The sequence below is a fragment of the Haliotis rubra genome, unplaced genomic scaffold (genome assembly GCF_003918875.1).
Source record: "Haliotis rubra isolate DU_JTF1 unplaced genomic scaffold, ASM391887v1 Scf377, whole genome shotgun sequence".
Taxonomy (NCBI): domain Eukaryota; kingdom Metazoa; phylum Mollusca; class Gastropoda; order Lepetellida; family Haliotidae; genus Haliotis; species Haliotis rubra.
Window position 1 is genome coordinate 353787 of NW_025767054.1, and position 17655 is coordinate 371441.

A 17655-nucleotide genomic window follows, 5' to 3' on the forward strand; every position below is an offset into this window, starting at 1 on the left:
AATTGACATACCGGTACACTTAGATCTTCAGTGAACATTTTGTGATGGTGGTGAAATGTAATCCTCATGTTATTTCCAGACTTGAAGGCAAGGACTCATCCAAAGGGAAGGTAACTCTGCCAGTGTACCTGAATGCCACCAGGGGGCATCTGCTGTTTACACTGGACTTCGATCCTACTACACCACTGACTGCAGCAGGCCACAGCTTCTACGAGAGAGGAGTCGCTATCACCTGTTCAGACATCAGCTAGATGTCTCGCAACAAACTCTCCTCAACCAGGATGGTTACTTGGAGAAACTTACCCTGATATTTTCTTTTCATGTTTTCTGGTGTGTGCTTCTGGGACAAGGTTTATCATGAATAGTGTTTACTGTCTTCAAGAAGAACAATGTAAATGTTTTAACAGCTCATTTCCCAACTGAGATCCATCTTCCTTCCTATTGTTATTATTTACAGGTTAGAATTTTTACAGGTTAGAATTTATTATTAATATATATATATTCAATAAATATTATCAGCATAAAATGTGTCCCCATGCCGTGGATATTGCTCACACAGAAACCAAACTCAGTCAGACAGCATAAAATGCGCTCACACAGAACACAGATGTGTACACTGCGCTATACAAATGAATGTGTATTATTGTAGCTATTTGTGATTATCTTCTAAGTGATACCTTACAACAAACGTATCAGATGTACCTGTTTTGAAATACATGTGAATATTACAGACGTCTTGAACGCTTATGTATTGTTTCAAAAGAAACCCATTCAACAGAATAAAGTGGTATCTATTTCACAATGTTGTAAAAGAACTGAAAGTAATGCTTACTTGATTTGATTTTGCAATTTAGAGTAAGATCATCATAAGAAAGAGTATGGAAATAAAGAGCTTTCTTACTTGATGCCCAGTCATGAAACATACATCTTGTACAACGTGTTGAAAAGTGCTTAATAAATATCAGCTTGAAAATCTTGATTTGAGTTTACTTAATTTATTTCTAAGCATTCTTTGTACCTGTGACCGCCTCCGTGGTGTAGTGGTTAGAGCGTCCGCCCGGAGAGGGGAAGGTCGTGGGTTCGATCCCCGACCGCGTAATACCAAATGACGTTAAAATATGGTACTTGTTGGTCCCTGCCTGGCGCTCGGCATTAATGGGTACAACAAGGACTGGTCGGCTCGGAGTCAGTATAATGTGTCTGAGTGGGGTCTTCATGCTTCACTGGGGCATGGTATCTCAGTGGGCTAGCACTATAAAACCAGGTTAAGTCTGGGCTAGTACAAGCAGCCGCACATACACATACACATACACCCGCATGCACATCGTCATATGAGCGAAATATTCTCAAGTACAACGTAAAACCCAATTTCACCTCACCTCACCTTGTACCTGTATAGTGTCCACTGTTTGCCTGGACATAAGCACTCCAGTGATCATCCTATTGGATTGGCAGATCAATGTTCAACTTCAACGCTGCTAAGTCATTTCTGGAGACTTCATCAGAACCTGATGGTCTGTTGATGACGATGGCAGTTCAGTAACTCAATAGAGATCTAACTTCTTAATTAGGGCTGTTCAGACTGTTTCTGATATTTTGAGAATTGGTGGTAAGCCAGTTGTCTGTATATATCATTTGTTCAAATTGACTACCTCCTTTGCTTGCCCGGGCGTGAAACTATTTGTAGCACTTGTAAAATCTTAACAAAACCACATAAGGATGTAAATTGGTATAGTTTTCTTTTGCGGATTAGTGTGTGTTTGTTGGTTGGTTGGTTGGTTGTTTAATGCTGCTCTCAGCAATTTTCCAGCTATGTGACGGCAGTCTGTAAATAAGTGAATCTGGACCAGACTATCCAGTGATTGACATGAGCACAACAATGTAACCATGTGACATACAAAGCAGGATGGAGGCAGCACACCTATGTCCATGTTGACATACCACTGTATTTCCTAACTACCGTAATTTCCAAATAATTCGCATGTTTCATATTGCTGAAAATTCGAGCATCGCCATGGCAACACTTGGTTAAAACCTGTTCACTGTACCAAATGTGGGACAAAAGATCTCATTAGCTATGTGACCTGTGTCATCGTGACCAGGGTGAGGATCGTTTTGACAACCACGGGCCTTTCAGGATGACACAGTGCGTTTAATTATGTCGCCCCATGCTGACGTCGTCATGGACAACATACTCACCCGCCTCTAACGAAACGATCTACCCGTATTGAACCCGCTCTCGACTAGGAGTGTACACGCCAGAGAAAACTTCAACCATATGCAACATCGGCTGAGTTCGATTAAATTCTGTTACATTTATCTTATCAGGATGGTGCAGGTGTCAATGTGAGCTGTCGTAGCGTGTACTAGGGACAATGGGGGTTATCACAGTGGCATCAATAGTTCTTAAATACTGTGAACAGAATAGCACCCAAATCTCCCAGTTGTGTTTCAAATTTAAATATAGCTGTATTCTTTGTCTGTTTTGCGTGTTCAAGCTATGTGGATTTTTAAATTATCGGGCTTTCTACATGTGTGCCATACCTATTTTAAGAAATGTCACGCTGTCTGGGTACTTGATGACACGCTGTCAACCAATTCTCCGAGCCTTCATCTCAACCAATCCATTTAGTCGCCTCCCCGGTTATTGGGGATCTTTCCTTTATGGAATTCCCCTCGGATTTAGCTTATGATAGCTGCATCCGAGGCTGGTACTAGTGGTGGATTTGTTTGATGTTTAACGCCCCACTCAGCAATATTCCAACTATTATATGTGGCGGCGGTCTGTAAATAATGGAATCTGGAACAGACAATTCAGTGATCAACAGCATGAGCATCAGTCTACGCATTTGGGATACGATGACGTGTCGACCACGTCAGCGAGGCTGACCACCCGATCCCGTTAGTCTCCGGTTGGTGCGACTGGTTTCATCGACATATAGGCTACTCAAGATCGTATACATGCAGGGGCGGCGGGGTAGCCCAGTGGTTAAAGCGTTCATCCCCCACATGGTTACAATGTGTGAAGCCCCTTACTGAAATATTGCTAAAAGCGGCGTAAAACTAAACTCACACGTATACACGCAGCTGGCATGCATTTAAGATATGTGGACCACACCGGACGCAAAATAAAATAGTGGGACAACCATAAATGAAGGCATAGTTCTCTCTTCCTGGTACGTTGCTATGGGCAGACAGCTGATGTTTGTTGACAACATAGAAACGAAGACCAAGGGGGTCCCTGTTGCTATGTGCAGTTATCACACAGTGACATCAAATATCACGAAGTCAAGCTTGAGTCATAATTTGAGAAGCTTATTTCTGCCACACCTGGCTGTAACGGAAATTTTGAAGGTTTACAATTAATCTCAACTTTCATTAGTATTCCATGTACCGTTTGTAAAACTTTATTGGTAGTAGCTAAACTGGCTAAATGAGTGGCAATGATGAGTAACATACACGATGTTTTGACAAGAATTGTATCAGAATGGCATATAATCTTGAAATGGAACGAAACGCTCTACCCTGCTTCGACCAACAGCAGAAATTTAGTGATTGTGGATGTACACCCTTTTAGCAATAATCCTGAAATACATTGAAGGGTATGACGGAAGTGATCTTCACAAATTGTACGCATGCGGGGAATCGAACCCATGCAGGTCTCCAGGAGCTAACAGTTATATCTGACTCCTTCGCTGAGCTGACGGTAGGACGTGCAGGTGTCAGCGTTCTGGAAGGTGATGGTTTGGGAGGTGGGGGCGTTATGGTCTGGGGTGTGATAACAGCTACAGCAAGGACGCCAATGATTGTGACAGAGGATCTTTAACGCTCTGAGGTACCGAGACGAGACTTGGCAAATGACCGCTTATCCGTTTTTGCAACAGAACGCCTCTGGAGTGACGTTTCAATACAATAACGCCTGACCACACGTTGCTTGAGTTGTACAGCAGAATCTTAATCAGAACAATGTTAATGTGTTAGGGAGGCCGGCAAGATCCCCTGATTTGTCATCCATTGAACACGTCTGGGATGGAATGGAGCGAGGTTTACGACGTAGTCTGAATCCTCCAATAACGAATCATTCCTCTTGTGTGGAATGTTCTTCCCCAGTGCTTTCATCGACATTTAGTGGCCTCGGTGAGGCGAAGGTGTCATGCCTGCATCAATGCACAAGGTGGACCCACTCGCTGCTGGCCATGTGAACTTGCATGTGAACACACACACACACACACACACACACCACCCTCTTATGTTGTGGCTCATGTCCATACGCCAGATGCGCTGTACTTATGGACTATTGATCGTTACCATGCCTTGAAACATTTGTCTTTCCATGTAATAACATTTCTTTCGCGGCAGTAAATGTTTGACACTGATACTGTGTGTTGTTTGTGTGCCACAATAACTTCTGCCTTAGAGTATATCATGAACATCGTCCCATGCCGTCTGCATCGGAACCAGTTCCATCACGGATCCTCATGGGCTTTCGGTGCCACGATGCAAACTTGAAGAACACTCGGACAAACCTTTACTATCAGTGCATTTATCTCGGCCTGCCCCTGTCCTGCTTGCCTATATCACTGAGAACACTTTCCGATGATCATGGTGATTACTGTCTAAAGATATGTTGCCATAGTAAAGCATTGCTGTAAGATATATATTATGGACATTTATACTAGGTGCATTTCTTCACTTCATTAAAGTACATTTTCACATTTTTCGTTTCTAGTAAAACGTAGATTATCCCTAACGTAGGAACATATCTGTGTCACATTATTTATTGATAAAATGACACATCTTTTCGACGTTCCAGTTTCTCATATAAAAAGAACTTTCAGACTAACATGGTAAACATGTTGCATCTGCATTTGAGAAGCTGGTTCATGTTTGTTCACAATCCATAGATTAACATTGACGCACGCTTCAGGGCAATATCAATGGTTATATTGATATTGTCTGATAGGGAATTCTCAGACGTTGCGGGATGACAGAGTTGTCACGGTTACAGTATATTTTTATTACAGTATATTACAGTAAATAAAGAAGTAGTTACACATACATGTTGTCTACTTTTGATATTGGCAATAGGTTTGCGCTATATAGGTGTACACTGTATCTGTCTTGAAACACGTTTGGTTGTCTTGTACATTGTGCTATGTATGATATTTTTATTGAACAAATGTAGGTATGTCTGAGTGACAGTCTGAACATCGATTTGCTGATACACGACACTGGAGAGATTCTTTATTTTGGTTTGCGTGCCATTGTCTCATCAAGTCATGACATGTAAATTGTTACCCCATCTGAGCTTATCTACCTTTGCTGTCTTGACTTGCCGCTAGATGTCCTTCTTACTCTTTTGACCAATCGTGTTCGAGCGGGATCAGAAAATTTCAAAGATGGAGGATTGACTCAAAACATTGACACCGGATGGTGGAAAAAAATACGAATACAGCTACATGTGTCAGTAATGACACTGACTAAGTTGCATAAAATGCATGACATGGACTGGTCCAACACCCTGCGAAAATTCCTAAGTGCTAAACGCGGTACGGTGCTTTGTTTTCAACGAAACTGTCATGCATGCATATGCACAGCATGATATCGTAATGTCTGTCACGAAGGTTTTTGTTTTGATTTGAAAGTTAACTAACACTAATGTTTGCATGAAACGAATGTGTATTAAGAACAGTTTCTCATAGCGTATCCAATTCATTCGGTCTATTTAGAAGTTTTAGCGACCTCGAGATAATAAATGCGCATAGCAGCTTGTGGAATCAAATATTTATAACTATTTTTGATTAGCCTTCTGGAAGTTGGTGACTCCACACACTAAAACATACATTTTTATGCATAACACGTCTTATTTATTGCATTTTTGGTACATTTATACACTGTTAACTAAACTGGAGTGACTGCACACCCAGTAAAGAGAGGCATATATACATGGTTTTGTTGTGACAGTTTACCTTATATAATACCTTTTATTTGGTTATTATTACCTTGTTTCTTTATAACAACCTGTCATGTATATATTCCTCTCATTTCTTATTTGTATTCATTCCAGCTTGATAACTATGTAGGGATCTTTGTTGGAACTTTACTAAATGCAGTAGACCAAAAGTTATGTGCAAAGTTGTCTTTTTTCTAAAATGTTAAAAATGAAATAAGTCTATTTCTAGGCATTCAAAAATAACTTCAGCAAAAGTGTATATTCAACCATGATAACTGGATGAGTGATGGTTGGTAATCTAAGCTTCTTTAGTTACCAACACTTCACATGGCAGGTGATCTCTACAAGTAAGTTGAATATTGGAGCTGTTGTAATCAAACAGCCTAGAACTAGAAGAAATGTAGATTTATTTTGTTTCTTTAAGCCATTTCATTTGAATTTGAAGTTGTAGAATAAAAATGGTACAAATCCATGCTTTTATTCAATTGTTTCTTGAAATTATTGTGTACAATAATGTTGAATTGCATAAACATAAACTACAACAGACCATGCAGACTCATGGTGTGGTTACCTTCAAGCACTCTAAGCTTGTGACTAACCGGATCAATGGTCAGGCTGTGTGTCTTGGATGATTGCATATCATATACTGATGGCATGTGGTGTTTGATATCAAATCCCTTTTTTCTGAATTAATAACACTATAGGCAGCTGTGATATTGATGACAGAAAAATATTAACTCACATGTACAACACTGTTGATATGGTTCATAATTTCAAAGTTTGTGAATGTGATTATGTTCTCAGAAACATTATCAGATCATCACCAACTCTGACAACATTAGAATAAGCAAATAGTGGTATTTCGAATTTTTTAGTTATGTTCACAATTTGATGTAATATTTTGTTTGATATTCCCCAGAAAACAGATTTCATATCATCAAGCTGAAAGATTAACTAATCTTTTGAATATGAAGAATATCAAGAAACAGGTAGTAGCATTAATGTAAAATCATGACTGTAAACTTAAAACATTTTGTTTGTAGTTCGAAGCATCCCTAAAGATAACAATGAAGAAATAGAAGAGTTCACCAAACTGTACAAAGAATGGAAAGGTCTTGGTGAAAATTATAAAAATGTACCAAGTCTGTATGTGAAGGTAAAGTATTCACACATGATTGATAGTATTTTGTTTTTCCATGTGTTATCACAGAAGCCAGTTAGGAGGAAGGCTTCTTGCTTTTCCCATTACTTGCCTACATATAACATGTTGCAGGCTAACTGTAGATTGCAAGAAGTATTTCTTGCCCAAAATTGGATAAGAGAGACCTGTTTTGTATCCCCATCAGCCCATGTACAAAAGTAGTCACCGTGATATGCTGGAATACATATGTGACATTTGGCAGTCAGTAAATGTAAGAACACTATTAAAGATATTACTGTAATCATAGTTATTTTCATGTGGGATTAATACATATTTGACATTTGGCAGGTAAAGGGCAAGAAGATTGTAAGCATAGCCAATAATCATAACCAAGCGAACTATTCATGGTCGAACTATTCATGGTCAAGTCATGACAAATACAAGAACAACATGTAATTTGTTTATTCTCTCAGATAACAACATCAAAGCAATTATTCACTGTCCATGTAAATTACATGATCAAACAATGTCAAGAAGTCCATAGATGTTCACCTACCGGTAATTCCTTTAACACAATGTACTTACTTCACAGCAATCACTAACATATTGCGCCTACTCATGTCTCGAAATGTAGTGTTTATGACAGTAAATGGATACACATACATGTTTTGTTTTGCCAAAAATTAAAATTACAGTGTTCAGGAATGGTGTTTCAAGGTAACAGGACATTGGGTCCTGTAAGTTTCAGATGTCTGTCTGACCCATTGAAAATTCACAGGACCCATAGAATAAAATTAGACATACATTTCAGATTTAACATATCTTATAACTGGCACTGAAAGTATTAACAAACACAAGATATATAAACAGCAAACAATTGTCACATGTCAGATATAACAACTTAAGTCAGAGTCATTGTGAAATATAAGTCAGAACTGTAGACTTCTATCGGACCGTTGGCAAATCTGCCGGATTTGTCACAGGGTCAGACACTATTCGTGAACACTGTAATTAGTGTAGCTGGACGATCACGTCAACAAACTGCTTTCGCAGTGGAAATAGCGAGATCGCAAGAAACCTCATCGGTGACAGGTTAAATTGCTCCATGCATAAAAACTATCCGGCAATACACCAAAAAGCTGTCGCATAACCTTAGTTATGAATATAAATATTTTACATTTATAGAGCACAACCTGCAATGAAAATGACACAAAACTAGAATATATTTCTCTTTATAAAACAATAGTTTCAGATACTATCTTTTTTAAGATCACTGCATCAGAATTCAACTCAGAATATTATCGGGTACGTTTTAACTAAATCACAGGTAGGGGAACATGTGCACTGCACAGCTGATTGCTATTTCCGGTGCTGTATACCAGACAATTACACACGGTAATGTATATAATCCCTGCATATAAGGCAATGCCTAGCAAAAACAAGTTAGAACTGAATAGGTAAATAATCTGTTCTAGCGATGTTTAATTGCAAATTTGCCGTCTTTGGTCTTCTCTTGTGTGTTCGCTCACGCGAAGCGATAAGTCAGTCACAAATCACAATGTTGACACAAGTATAATCCCACCTCTCTCTGATTGTTGTAGTAAACAAGATTCAATTATGGCACCCAGCTTTGATCATTGCATGTCTATTGGTTGTGAGAACTTTGTGATGGATACCATCACTCAGGTGTTTGAAATGCACGAAAAAACAACTGCGCTAACAGGTCTTTTGTGAACTTTCCGTGAAAATTGCACCCTGTGAAAATATATACGTTTACAGTATCTGTCCAAAGCAGATGTATGTTTTAAAGCTGCCTTTACAAAATTTTCACAAATAATCAGAACCATTACATCACTTGATGTCAATAATTTATGAAATTTACAATTATTTGTTGAATGATGGTATGTGCTCATTTCTCAATGACACATATCCATCACATATAGAGTGAATCTCAGTTTTGGTGCTTATTGGTATTGCCAATTGAATAAGCCTGTTCAGGCTTTTCAGGTGATACCTGGACAGAAGAAGTGTTTGTGAAAAGCTAGGGAAAGGTTCACTAATGCGACAGGTGAATTAAGGAAACACATTGTAAATTAAGGTAATTGTAAATGGTTGTACACTCGTATAGTGTGCACAAATAAAGAATGATACAAATAAGTTTTTATACTTATAAATATGATTATGTTATTAATAGTATTATGGTTATAAATGTAAATATCAACACTTTGTGATCTTTTCAGTTGCCGTCAGAAGATGAGCCCCTGTTGCTAAAACTAAGGGAAGAATCAAGGTAAATTGCAGCAGTATCAATAGTGTTGATTATCCCTTGAAAGAGTGCAAGTAGATATTTGGTTGTGAGTGTCTGTATTGTGGTTTAACATACATGTGTTGACATGGGCGTCCCATGGGTAAAGGCGGAACAAGTGCACATGATGTCCCAAGGGTATAGGCAGAACATGTAAACAAACATGTCCTACGGGTATAGGCAGAACATATAGACAAGGGTGTCCTAGGGGTGTAGGCAGAACATATAGACAAGGGTGTCCTAGGGATGTAGGCAGAACATATAGACAAGGGTGTCCTAGGGGTGTAGGCAGAACATATAGACAAGGGTATTCCAGGAGTATATGTGGGACATATAGACATGGTGTCAGAGGGTATAGGTGGAACATATAGACATGGGTGTCCCAAGACTAGGGGTGGAACATATAGACGTGGGTGTCAGGGGGTATAGGTGGAACATATTGACAAGGCTGTCCCAGGGGTAAAGGCATCTAGACATGGGTGTCCCAAGGCTAGGGGCGGAACATATAGACATGAGTGTCCTTCAATATGTATACTGTATATTCTGATTTGTGGAGGGAAGAATATGTCCCGGTAAGTGGGTTAGTAGTGTAAAATTCTGAAAATGTTTGTCCCAGGGGTATACAAGAACAAACATTTAATTCAACATTTTTCATATTAATCAGGCACGTAGCAAGCCATTTTCTTCATGTAAGCCCAATAGGTTGCAAAACTTTACATTTAGATAGTATTGAGGGCTTGCCCAACCTTTAGCAACAATCATGTGTAAGCCCGGGCTTTTTTTATAATGGTAGCTACGCCCCTGTTAATGAGCAACTTATTTTCTTTTTAGGGCTGTTTTTTTACAACGGAGAAGCAGGGAATTACTGGACAATGATGAGCTACAGGTGCGTTTAAACAGTCTCAATTAGTGGTGTCAATCAAAGCATGTCTAGACAATTAATCTATGATAATGACATGACCAGATTCATATCTGTTGATTGTCCAATACATATACACTAAAATTTCTGCTTGCTTTCTATTTCACCTGAGATAAATGAGCTTTTGTCATGACCTGTTTCTCTAAAATATTTAGCATAAATAAACCTCTGGACCATTGACTGAAACCTCACATACATGTATTGTATACAGAAACTGTGGTTCCTCCTGGACAAGCACCACACACCACCACTGCTGGGCGAGGAGCAGATGATCAGCTATGAGGACTTCCTACAGGTCGGGAAGGAGGCAGGATTGAAGTGCAAGTAAGACAATATTGGTGCCAAGTTGATTCACCTTTCAACTCCTATCTGAACCAATTGGTTTCATTTCTCATGTGATTTGTTTAATTGAGCATCCAACAATTCCAACCAGTGATGTCATTGATCTAGATGCATCTAACATTTTTAGGTCAATGTCATTTTGTTTCTGAATATTAATCTCAGGTATTGACAGTAAACATACATTAATATTTAAAGAAAGGCTGTCCATCAAAATTTGGCAAAATGTTTGTGATGACATTTTGTCTTGGTTCTCTGGTATCTCAGCTTCAGTATGTTTGCTTTTTGTCAAATGGAACAACCAGTGATAGCTTTGTAGTCACTAATATTTGTTTCTATTTCAGACCATTTTTTCATGCAACTGTGTTCAGCAAGCTCCTCCAGTCTGATCCGTTCGGGAGGATCTCCATCATGCAGTTCTTTAACTATGTGATGAGGAAGGTGTGGCTCCACCAGACTCGGATAGGACTGTCACTCTACGATGTGGCTGGTCAGGGATATCTCAAAGAGTCGGTATGTATTTCACGTCATGACACTGGCGGTGTTGACTGGTACTTAGTATACACATTCCAATATTCTGACTCAATCTTTGACTGCCCTAGTACAGCAATATTAATATAATTTTATACAATGTCTGTAAGATATGGTTTTATTTTCCAGGATTTAGAGAACTATATATTGGAACTGATACCCACACTGCCACAGGTAAGGGAGATAATTCCTACATGATTACTTGTATTGATCTGTTGTAATGGGAGAAGTGATAGATAACCTTGTGACATGCTAGCTCATCTGATTCCTTAAAATAGATGATATACAGTCAGATCTCGTTACTCCGACACTCATTAATCCGACAATCACGTTAATCCGACAAAAAATTAGGGAACCATTTAAAACAGTGATAATTACTCTCGTTAATCCGACATTCTCGCATTCCGACTCCAACACACCAATCTAGCAACTGATTATTGTAAAAACATCTAAAAAATCTGACAATCAACACAGCCGGTCGGATGATCCGACCGTATACAAACAATCACACGTGAGTGGTAATTAGCGTGTGCCTTACTGGCTACTTGACACCGGCGTCGGTGAACATCACACTTGTTAATTAGGAACACAGGATAATTAATTGAGACGATTTAATCAAGAAATAACAGTAGAGCGAGCTGTATAAAATGTTTACAACCGACATGAGTTTTCATCACAAGATGTTTGTCACGAGTACCCCACCTGCTAAGCGAATGTATCTGACCTCCTGAAGCAGTCTGCTTAGTGGTTGAGCGTCTCTACGACTGATTCCAATGCTTCAAGCTATCTGAGGCCAAAACATCGTTGAACACTTTGCAAACATTTCTGACACACCACTTAGACGTGTTTGATGTTAATGACCATCAAAGACTTTTTCAAGTTATAAATTATATATGTTATGATACACGCCTGATTGTACATTAGAAGTCCACATGTTATTTTGGAATTAGTTGTATGGAAACTGTAACATATTCAACATCCGGGTCATAATGGCAGCTGATATGCGGTAAAAACAAACGTGAGTTTTGTGCCAATGTGGTCATGAAATAGATATGAAACGGTTCGCTTATGTGATTATATATGTATGTTATGCCATCTACGAATGTTAATAAATGATAACAAGTATGTATTGTTAGTATTTTTTTATTTCTGTGAATATTTTTACGTACGATGAAGATAACTAGATCTACCATTTCTGATATGCATGCAACAGTATGACGATCATGACATTTAGTAAACATTGATATTTTCACACAAATACATTAATCCGACATTTTCATTAATCCGACATTTCCGTTAATCTGACATATTTCTCTGCAACCACAAGTGTCGGATTAACGAGAGCTGACTGTATGTGGAGCATGTTTTATGTCAGCCATGGTGTGCTGGGCTATTGATAAATTTGTACTTATTCAATTGTACTGTGTCTTTGTTAAGCATTTGTTAGTTTTTCTTCAAAATATGACTTATTGTATAATTAGTTGTTATAAGTATGAAATGTCATGGTAGTACAAAATGTTTTATGGTGATCTGTTGCAGTTGAATGGTCTGGAAAAGTCCTTTTACTCATTCTATGTCTGTACAGCTGTGAGAAAATTCTTCTTTTTGGACCCTGGACCCTCTGCGAACTGGCAAAATCAAAATACAAGATATACTTGCATGCAGTTTCTTAGATGATCTGTTAGAGGTAAGCAATATTTATGATACTATCAAGTTTCTATATGTCAGTCCACCCGCAATATATTAGTGTCTGATCATTGTTTGATTTGATATGCATGCTTATATATAATATTGTAAGTTTTTCAGCTCTCCTCTCAAATTGTGAGACAGCTGAAATCTTGTGTGTGTGTGTGTGTGTGTGTGTGTGTGTGTGTGTGTGTTTGTTACTTTAATGTTAAAAGCGGATCAAGTTGTTTAAGGAATCAAAGTTGGAGTTTAAAAAAATTGTCTTCTGGTAGTCATCTTTGATTTGAAGAAAAAATGCCACAAATGATCTTCCAACGGCCTAATATTTACATGGTGCCAAGTTTCTTTCAAATGTTGCAGGTTTCCTCAGGGCCAAAGAAAGGGGCTCAAATTAGTGTGAGGCATCAAAACTTGAACTTAAAAAATTGTCTTCAGTCATCTTTGATTTAAAGAAAAGATATGAGTTGTAGTTATTCCTGTTTTGACAGTTGCGTGATGAGGACCTATCCAAAGACATGCAAGAATCCAACTGGTTCTCTGCACCATCAGCACTCCGGGTATATGGGCAGTATCTCAACCTGGACAAGGACAGGAATGGGATGCTCAGCAAAGAGGAACTAGCAAGGTGATTGTTGTAGTAGTACTCTCACCTGATTTTGTCTTACTCACTGTTGCTGTGTTTAACCATTATGTAATAATGAATGTATGTCTGTTCCCTAAAACAATACCTACTTGTTAGAGATGTATTATTGCTTGGTGTTTGTTTTATGAGGGTAGATGTGTGGATTGTTTACCTGAGATGCCCAGCTTCCAGCAGGATTTGAAAATGTATAAATGTCAGTGGTCACTTCTGCATAAGGTCATCATAGCTGCATTCAACAGGACCTATAAACCCCTTACTGATGTTCTGATATTGCTATATCCAGGTATGGTACAGGGACCCTGACAGACGTGTTCCTCGACCGAGTGTTCCAGGAGTGTTTGACGTATGAGGGGGAGATGGACTACAAGACATATCTGGACTTTGTGCTGGCCATGGAGAACAGACGAGAACCTCAAGCTCTACGTTACCTCTTCCGGATCCTTGATGTGCAACATAAGGGCAATCTTAATGTCTTCTCTCTCAACTACTTCTTCAGGGTAGGTCGTGATTCTCTTTAAAGACCTCGTATCAGCTTACACTTTTGGAAGTTAATGGGTGGTTTGGCTACTCAAGACCTTTAGCCAATGTTCTACATCCTTTGATCCCCAAGTAACATTGAAACATTGAAATCATGCTTATGTTGTTGGGGGCAAGAGTAACTCAGTAATCAAAGGTGCTGCAGAGTTGTGTCCCTTGGACAAGCCAGAACCCTACGACTGTGGGTTCATTTTCCAACTGGCTTTGATTATATTTTTGTGTTTGCAAACACCATGCCAATGCTCATGGCTCAAAGTTGTAAACATCTCACACCTGCATCGCTTTGAGCTAATGGGCGTTAAAGTCATTGAACTCTCACTCACTCACTCACTCACTCACTCACTCACTCACACTCACCTCACTCACTCACTCACTCACTCTCCTCACTCTGTATAATGTTTGTGTGGATCCCTCCATTACCTACCTATAGGGTTGTGTATCTGTCACTCACTCACTCACTCACTCACTGTATAATCACTCACTCACTCACTCACACTCACTCACTCACTCTACTCACTCACCACTCACTCACTCACTCACTCACTCACTCACCACTCACTCACTCACTCACTCACTCACTCACTCACTCACTCACTCACTCACTCACTCACTCACTCACTCACTCACTCACTCACTCACTGTAGAATGTTTGTGTGGATCCCCTCCATTACCTACCTATAGGGTTGTGTATCTGTTTCAGGCTATCCAGGAGCAGATGAAACTTCATGGTCAAGAACCTGTGTCTTTCCAGGATGTGAAGGACGAGGTGTTTGACATGGTCAAACCAGCCAACCCTCTGGCCTTGTCTCTACAAGATCTCATCAACTGGTAGGCAGAATTTCTTTCTTTGTTCCAAGGATCTTTTTTAACAGATCATAGGTGATCAAATGTATGGAGCATGTCCATCCGTCTGAGATGATGGGGACAGATTTTCTCAAAAGCTGTTATAGATAGGGAAACCAAATTTGGTATGTGTTTTTAGGACATGAATGCCTTGATGGAGTTCAAAATTGGAAACTGTGTTACAATTATTTACAGAGTTATGGCCCTTGTCATGTGTTTCTTGACTTGGTGCACATTATCCCCAATGAGAACAGATTTTCTCATTTAACAGCTTATGTATCGCTATTTGTAGGAAGGATGAATAGTTGTCAAGAATAAGAACAGAACACTGTGGAGGGGGATATTGATGACCGTGTCTTCTTGTTTTGTTATATCATGACTGAACTCAGCATTTAATTATGGAGTACCATTGCTAATTGTCCACATGTTGTATGTTCCCAGTGGCAAAGGGGACACAGTTGTAAGTATCCTCATCGACCTGAATGATTTCTGGACCTATGAGAACAGAGAGTACTTGATGCCTGAGATGAGCGAGGACTGACTATAGGCCAGTATAGGAAGATCGGGAGTGCATATCTAGGTCTCACAATGTCAAGCATGCTTTTCAACTGAGGCTATTCTGGAAACCTCACTAGAGAATGAAAGTGTTTGTGGATGTGATTTGTGGAGCATCCAAATACATTTGTAAAACTTTGCCTAAGAAGATGGTGAAGAATTGATCCATACACAGAATGGACCGAGACTCGCATCATTCCAGTCTGGTGTCCGTCACTGCCAGCAGTGTAATAGTCCTCATGTGTCAACAATGCAATTGCCTTCATTCCAGTCACCACTATCTGGGAACATGGTCATCATTCTCACACATTGCTCATTGCTCGTGCCAGCTACAGTAGTCGTAATCATGTCGCAACTGAGTCCCCAGGGATCACTGTGTTTGCTATCAATCAACTAACCACTCAACATTCACATCCTCGCTCACCAATCTGAATGTACATGTTGAGTAGTTCTGTACTTATATGTTCCCTTCCAGTCTTTACAGTTTGATTCCCTTTTTGTATATTGTGTGTGTGTGAATGTGCACCCCCTACAAGGAGTTAAGCTCAGTAATTGTAACCCATTGTGTATAGCAGTAAGATCATGTGAAAATACTGTCCATTTACCTTGTCTATGCCTGTGTTTCTGTATTGCTTTGCTGAATGGGGTCCTATGTTTTAGATTGAAGGGAACAAAGGGTTGCTCACATATGTTTTATGCTTGCAATGGGAAATGTTACATTCCTCATATAATTGTGGTTAAAGAAGTGGTGCTGGGGATATCCTGGAGTTTGATAAGTAACTAGTATATAAATGTGCTTAAGATTTGGCTTCTCTACCTACTTTAACGTTATACCCCAATCCGTTAGAAACAGTACTTGAAGAACGTATTTGTGACTAATTGTCATTCTCACAGATGTATGTTATATATTGTATTTCTTGAACAGAAGCCTTCGAGAAAGTTGAAGTGTGAAACATATTCCATTAGTTTCAGTGACTGCAATACCCTTATGAGATATTTCTATACATCTATGTAAAATTGGCAGAAACCGGCCCAGTCATCTAAGGGTGATGCAATTCACTTAGGTGTGAAACCTGTGATTGAGGGGGATTGAAATTCTGGTTACGGCCTGATTATGTTTCTCAGTTTCTCAGCACCATAACCATTGTTATGTGTTCCGACAAAGTGGTAAGCATTTAAGATCACTCTGGGCTTTCCTCCCACATCAAGCTCTACTAGTAACTGAAATACAGTTCAAAGCGGCATTAAACCCAACTCAGTCACTCACTCTGTGTTATATTACAGGGGATTTGTTCAGTATGGAAGCCTGTTCATTTCCTGTCACCTTGTTCTGCATGGACTATGAGTACAGAAAGAGTCTGAAAGATGAGATGGACGAATTCCAGCAATAACAATGTCATCAACTTACACAATGTTGTCAAGTTGACTTAGTGCTTCTCTGTTAGTCATGACACAAAACAGTTACTATGGTTACCCACATTCTGTGATGCCAAAATCATCATACATTGCACTGCATTTGCATCATGTTTATCTTGTATATTTCCCAAAAAATTCAGGATTATCTTATTATACCAGTAAATTGTTTTAAGGAACAGCAAGACCTCATTAGTTCAGTCCTTAGGCTGGGGCAGTGGGGTAGCCTGGAGGTTAAAGCGTTCGCTCGTCATGCCATAGACATGGGTTCGATTCCCCACATAGGTACAATGTTTGAAGTCCATTTCTGGTGTCCCTGCCATGATATAGCTGGAATATTGCTGAGAGCAGCATAAAATTAAACTCACCCACTCACTCAGTCCTTAGGCCAATGAAACTTTCACAAGATATCAGGAGTGTCAGACAAGCTGTGTGTGGCTCTTTTGCATAACTTGAAGTGTAATCTGTGATGACAAGGGTGCCGTTCCACTAACCGATCTTAGCCCTACGCCAATCGTAAACCCATAAAATCCCAATCTTAGCGTGACGTTACGATCGGCATACCGTTCCACTAACCAATCTTACCTAAGTCAATCGTAAAGTTAAGATTCAAAGTCTAAGTTGCTCATGACCAACTTAAGATAGCTAAAATCAATCATAGAGAAACCAAAATGGTGGCTTTGCTATTCTATGTGAAAAATAAGAGCGAGCATTTCACCGTGAGCGTCCCCTAAAATCCCCCATGAAATGAATTTGTATATTTCTGTGATGTGAACAAACACTGCACTGA

At 39.3% G+C, this 17655-nt stretch overlaps 2 protein-coding genes across 2 annotated transcripts in view; both read left to right on the top strand.

The window, feature by feature from the left end:
• The window catches only part of LOC124286151 (cytoplasmic dynein 1 heavy chain 1-like), a 69727-nt gene extending 69204 nt beyond the window's left edge, over positions 1-523 (top strand). The window contains 1 exon segment of the mRNA XM_046722500.1: positions 80-523. Coding sequence (XP_046578456.1) covers positions 80-251 — 172 coding nt within the window. The 3' untranslated portion in view covers positions 252-523.
• A 4847-nt stretch (positions 524-5370) lies between these two features.
• Positions 5371-16996, top strand: LOC124286147 (serine/threonine-protein phosphatase 2A regulatory subunit B'' subunit gamma-like). The gene is given in 13 exon segments (XM_046722496.1): positions 5371-5549; positions 6997-7109; positions 9335-9384; positions 10231-10285; positions 10530-10642; positions 11002-11170; positions 11318-11362; positions 12728-12796; positions 12798-12875; positions 13363-13499; positions 13801-14014; positions 14755-14882; positions 15339-16996. Coding segments are annotated over 13 exon segments (1350 nt in total). The 5' UTR covers positions 5371-5470; the 3' UTR covers positions 15439-16996.
• The last annotated feature ends 659 nt before the right edge of the window (positions 16997-17655 follow it).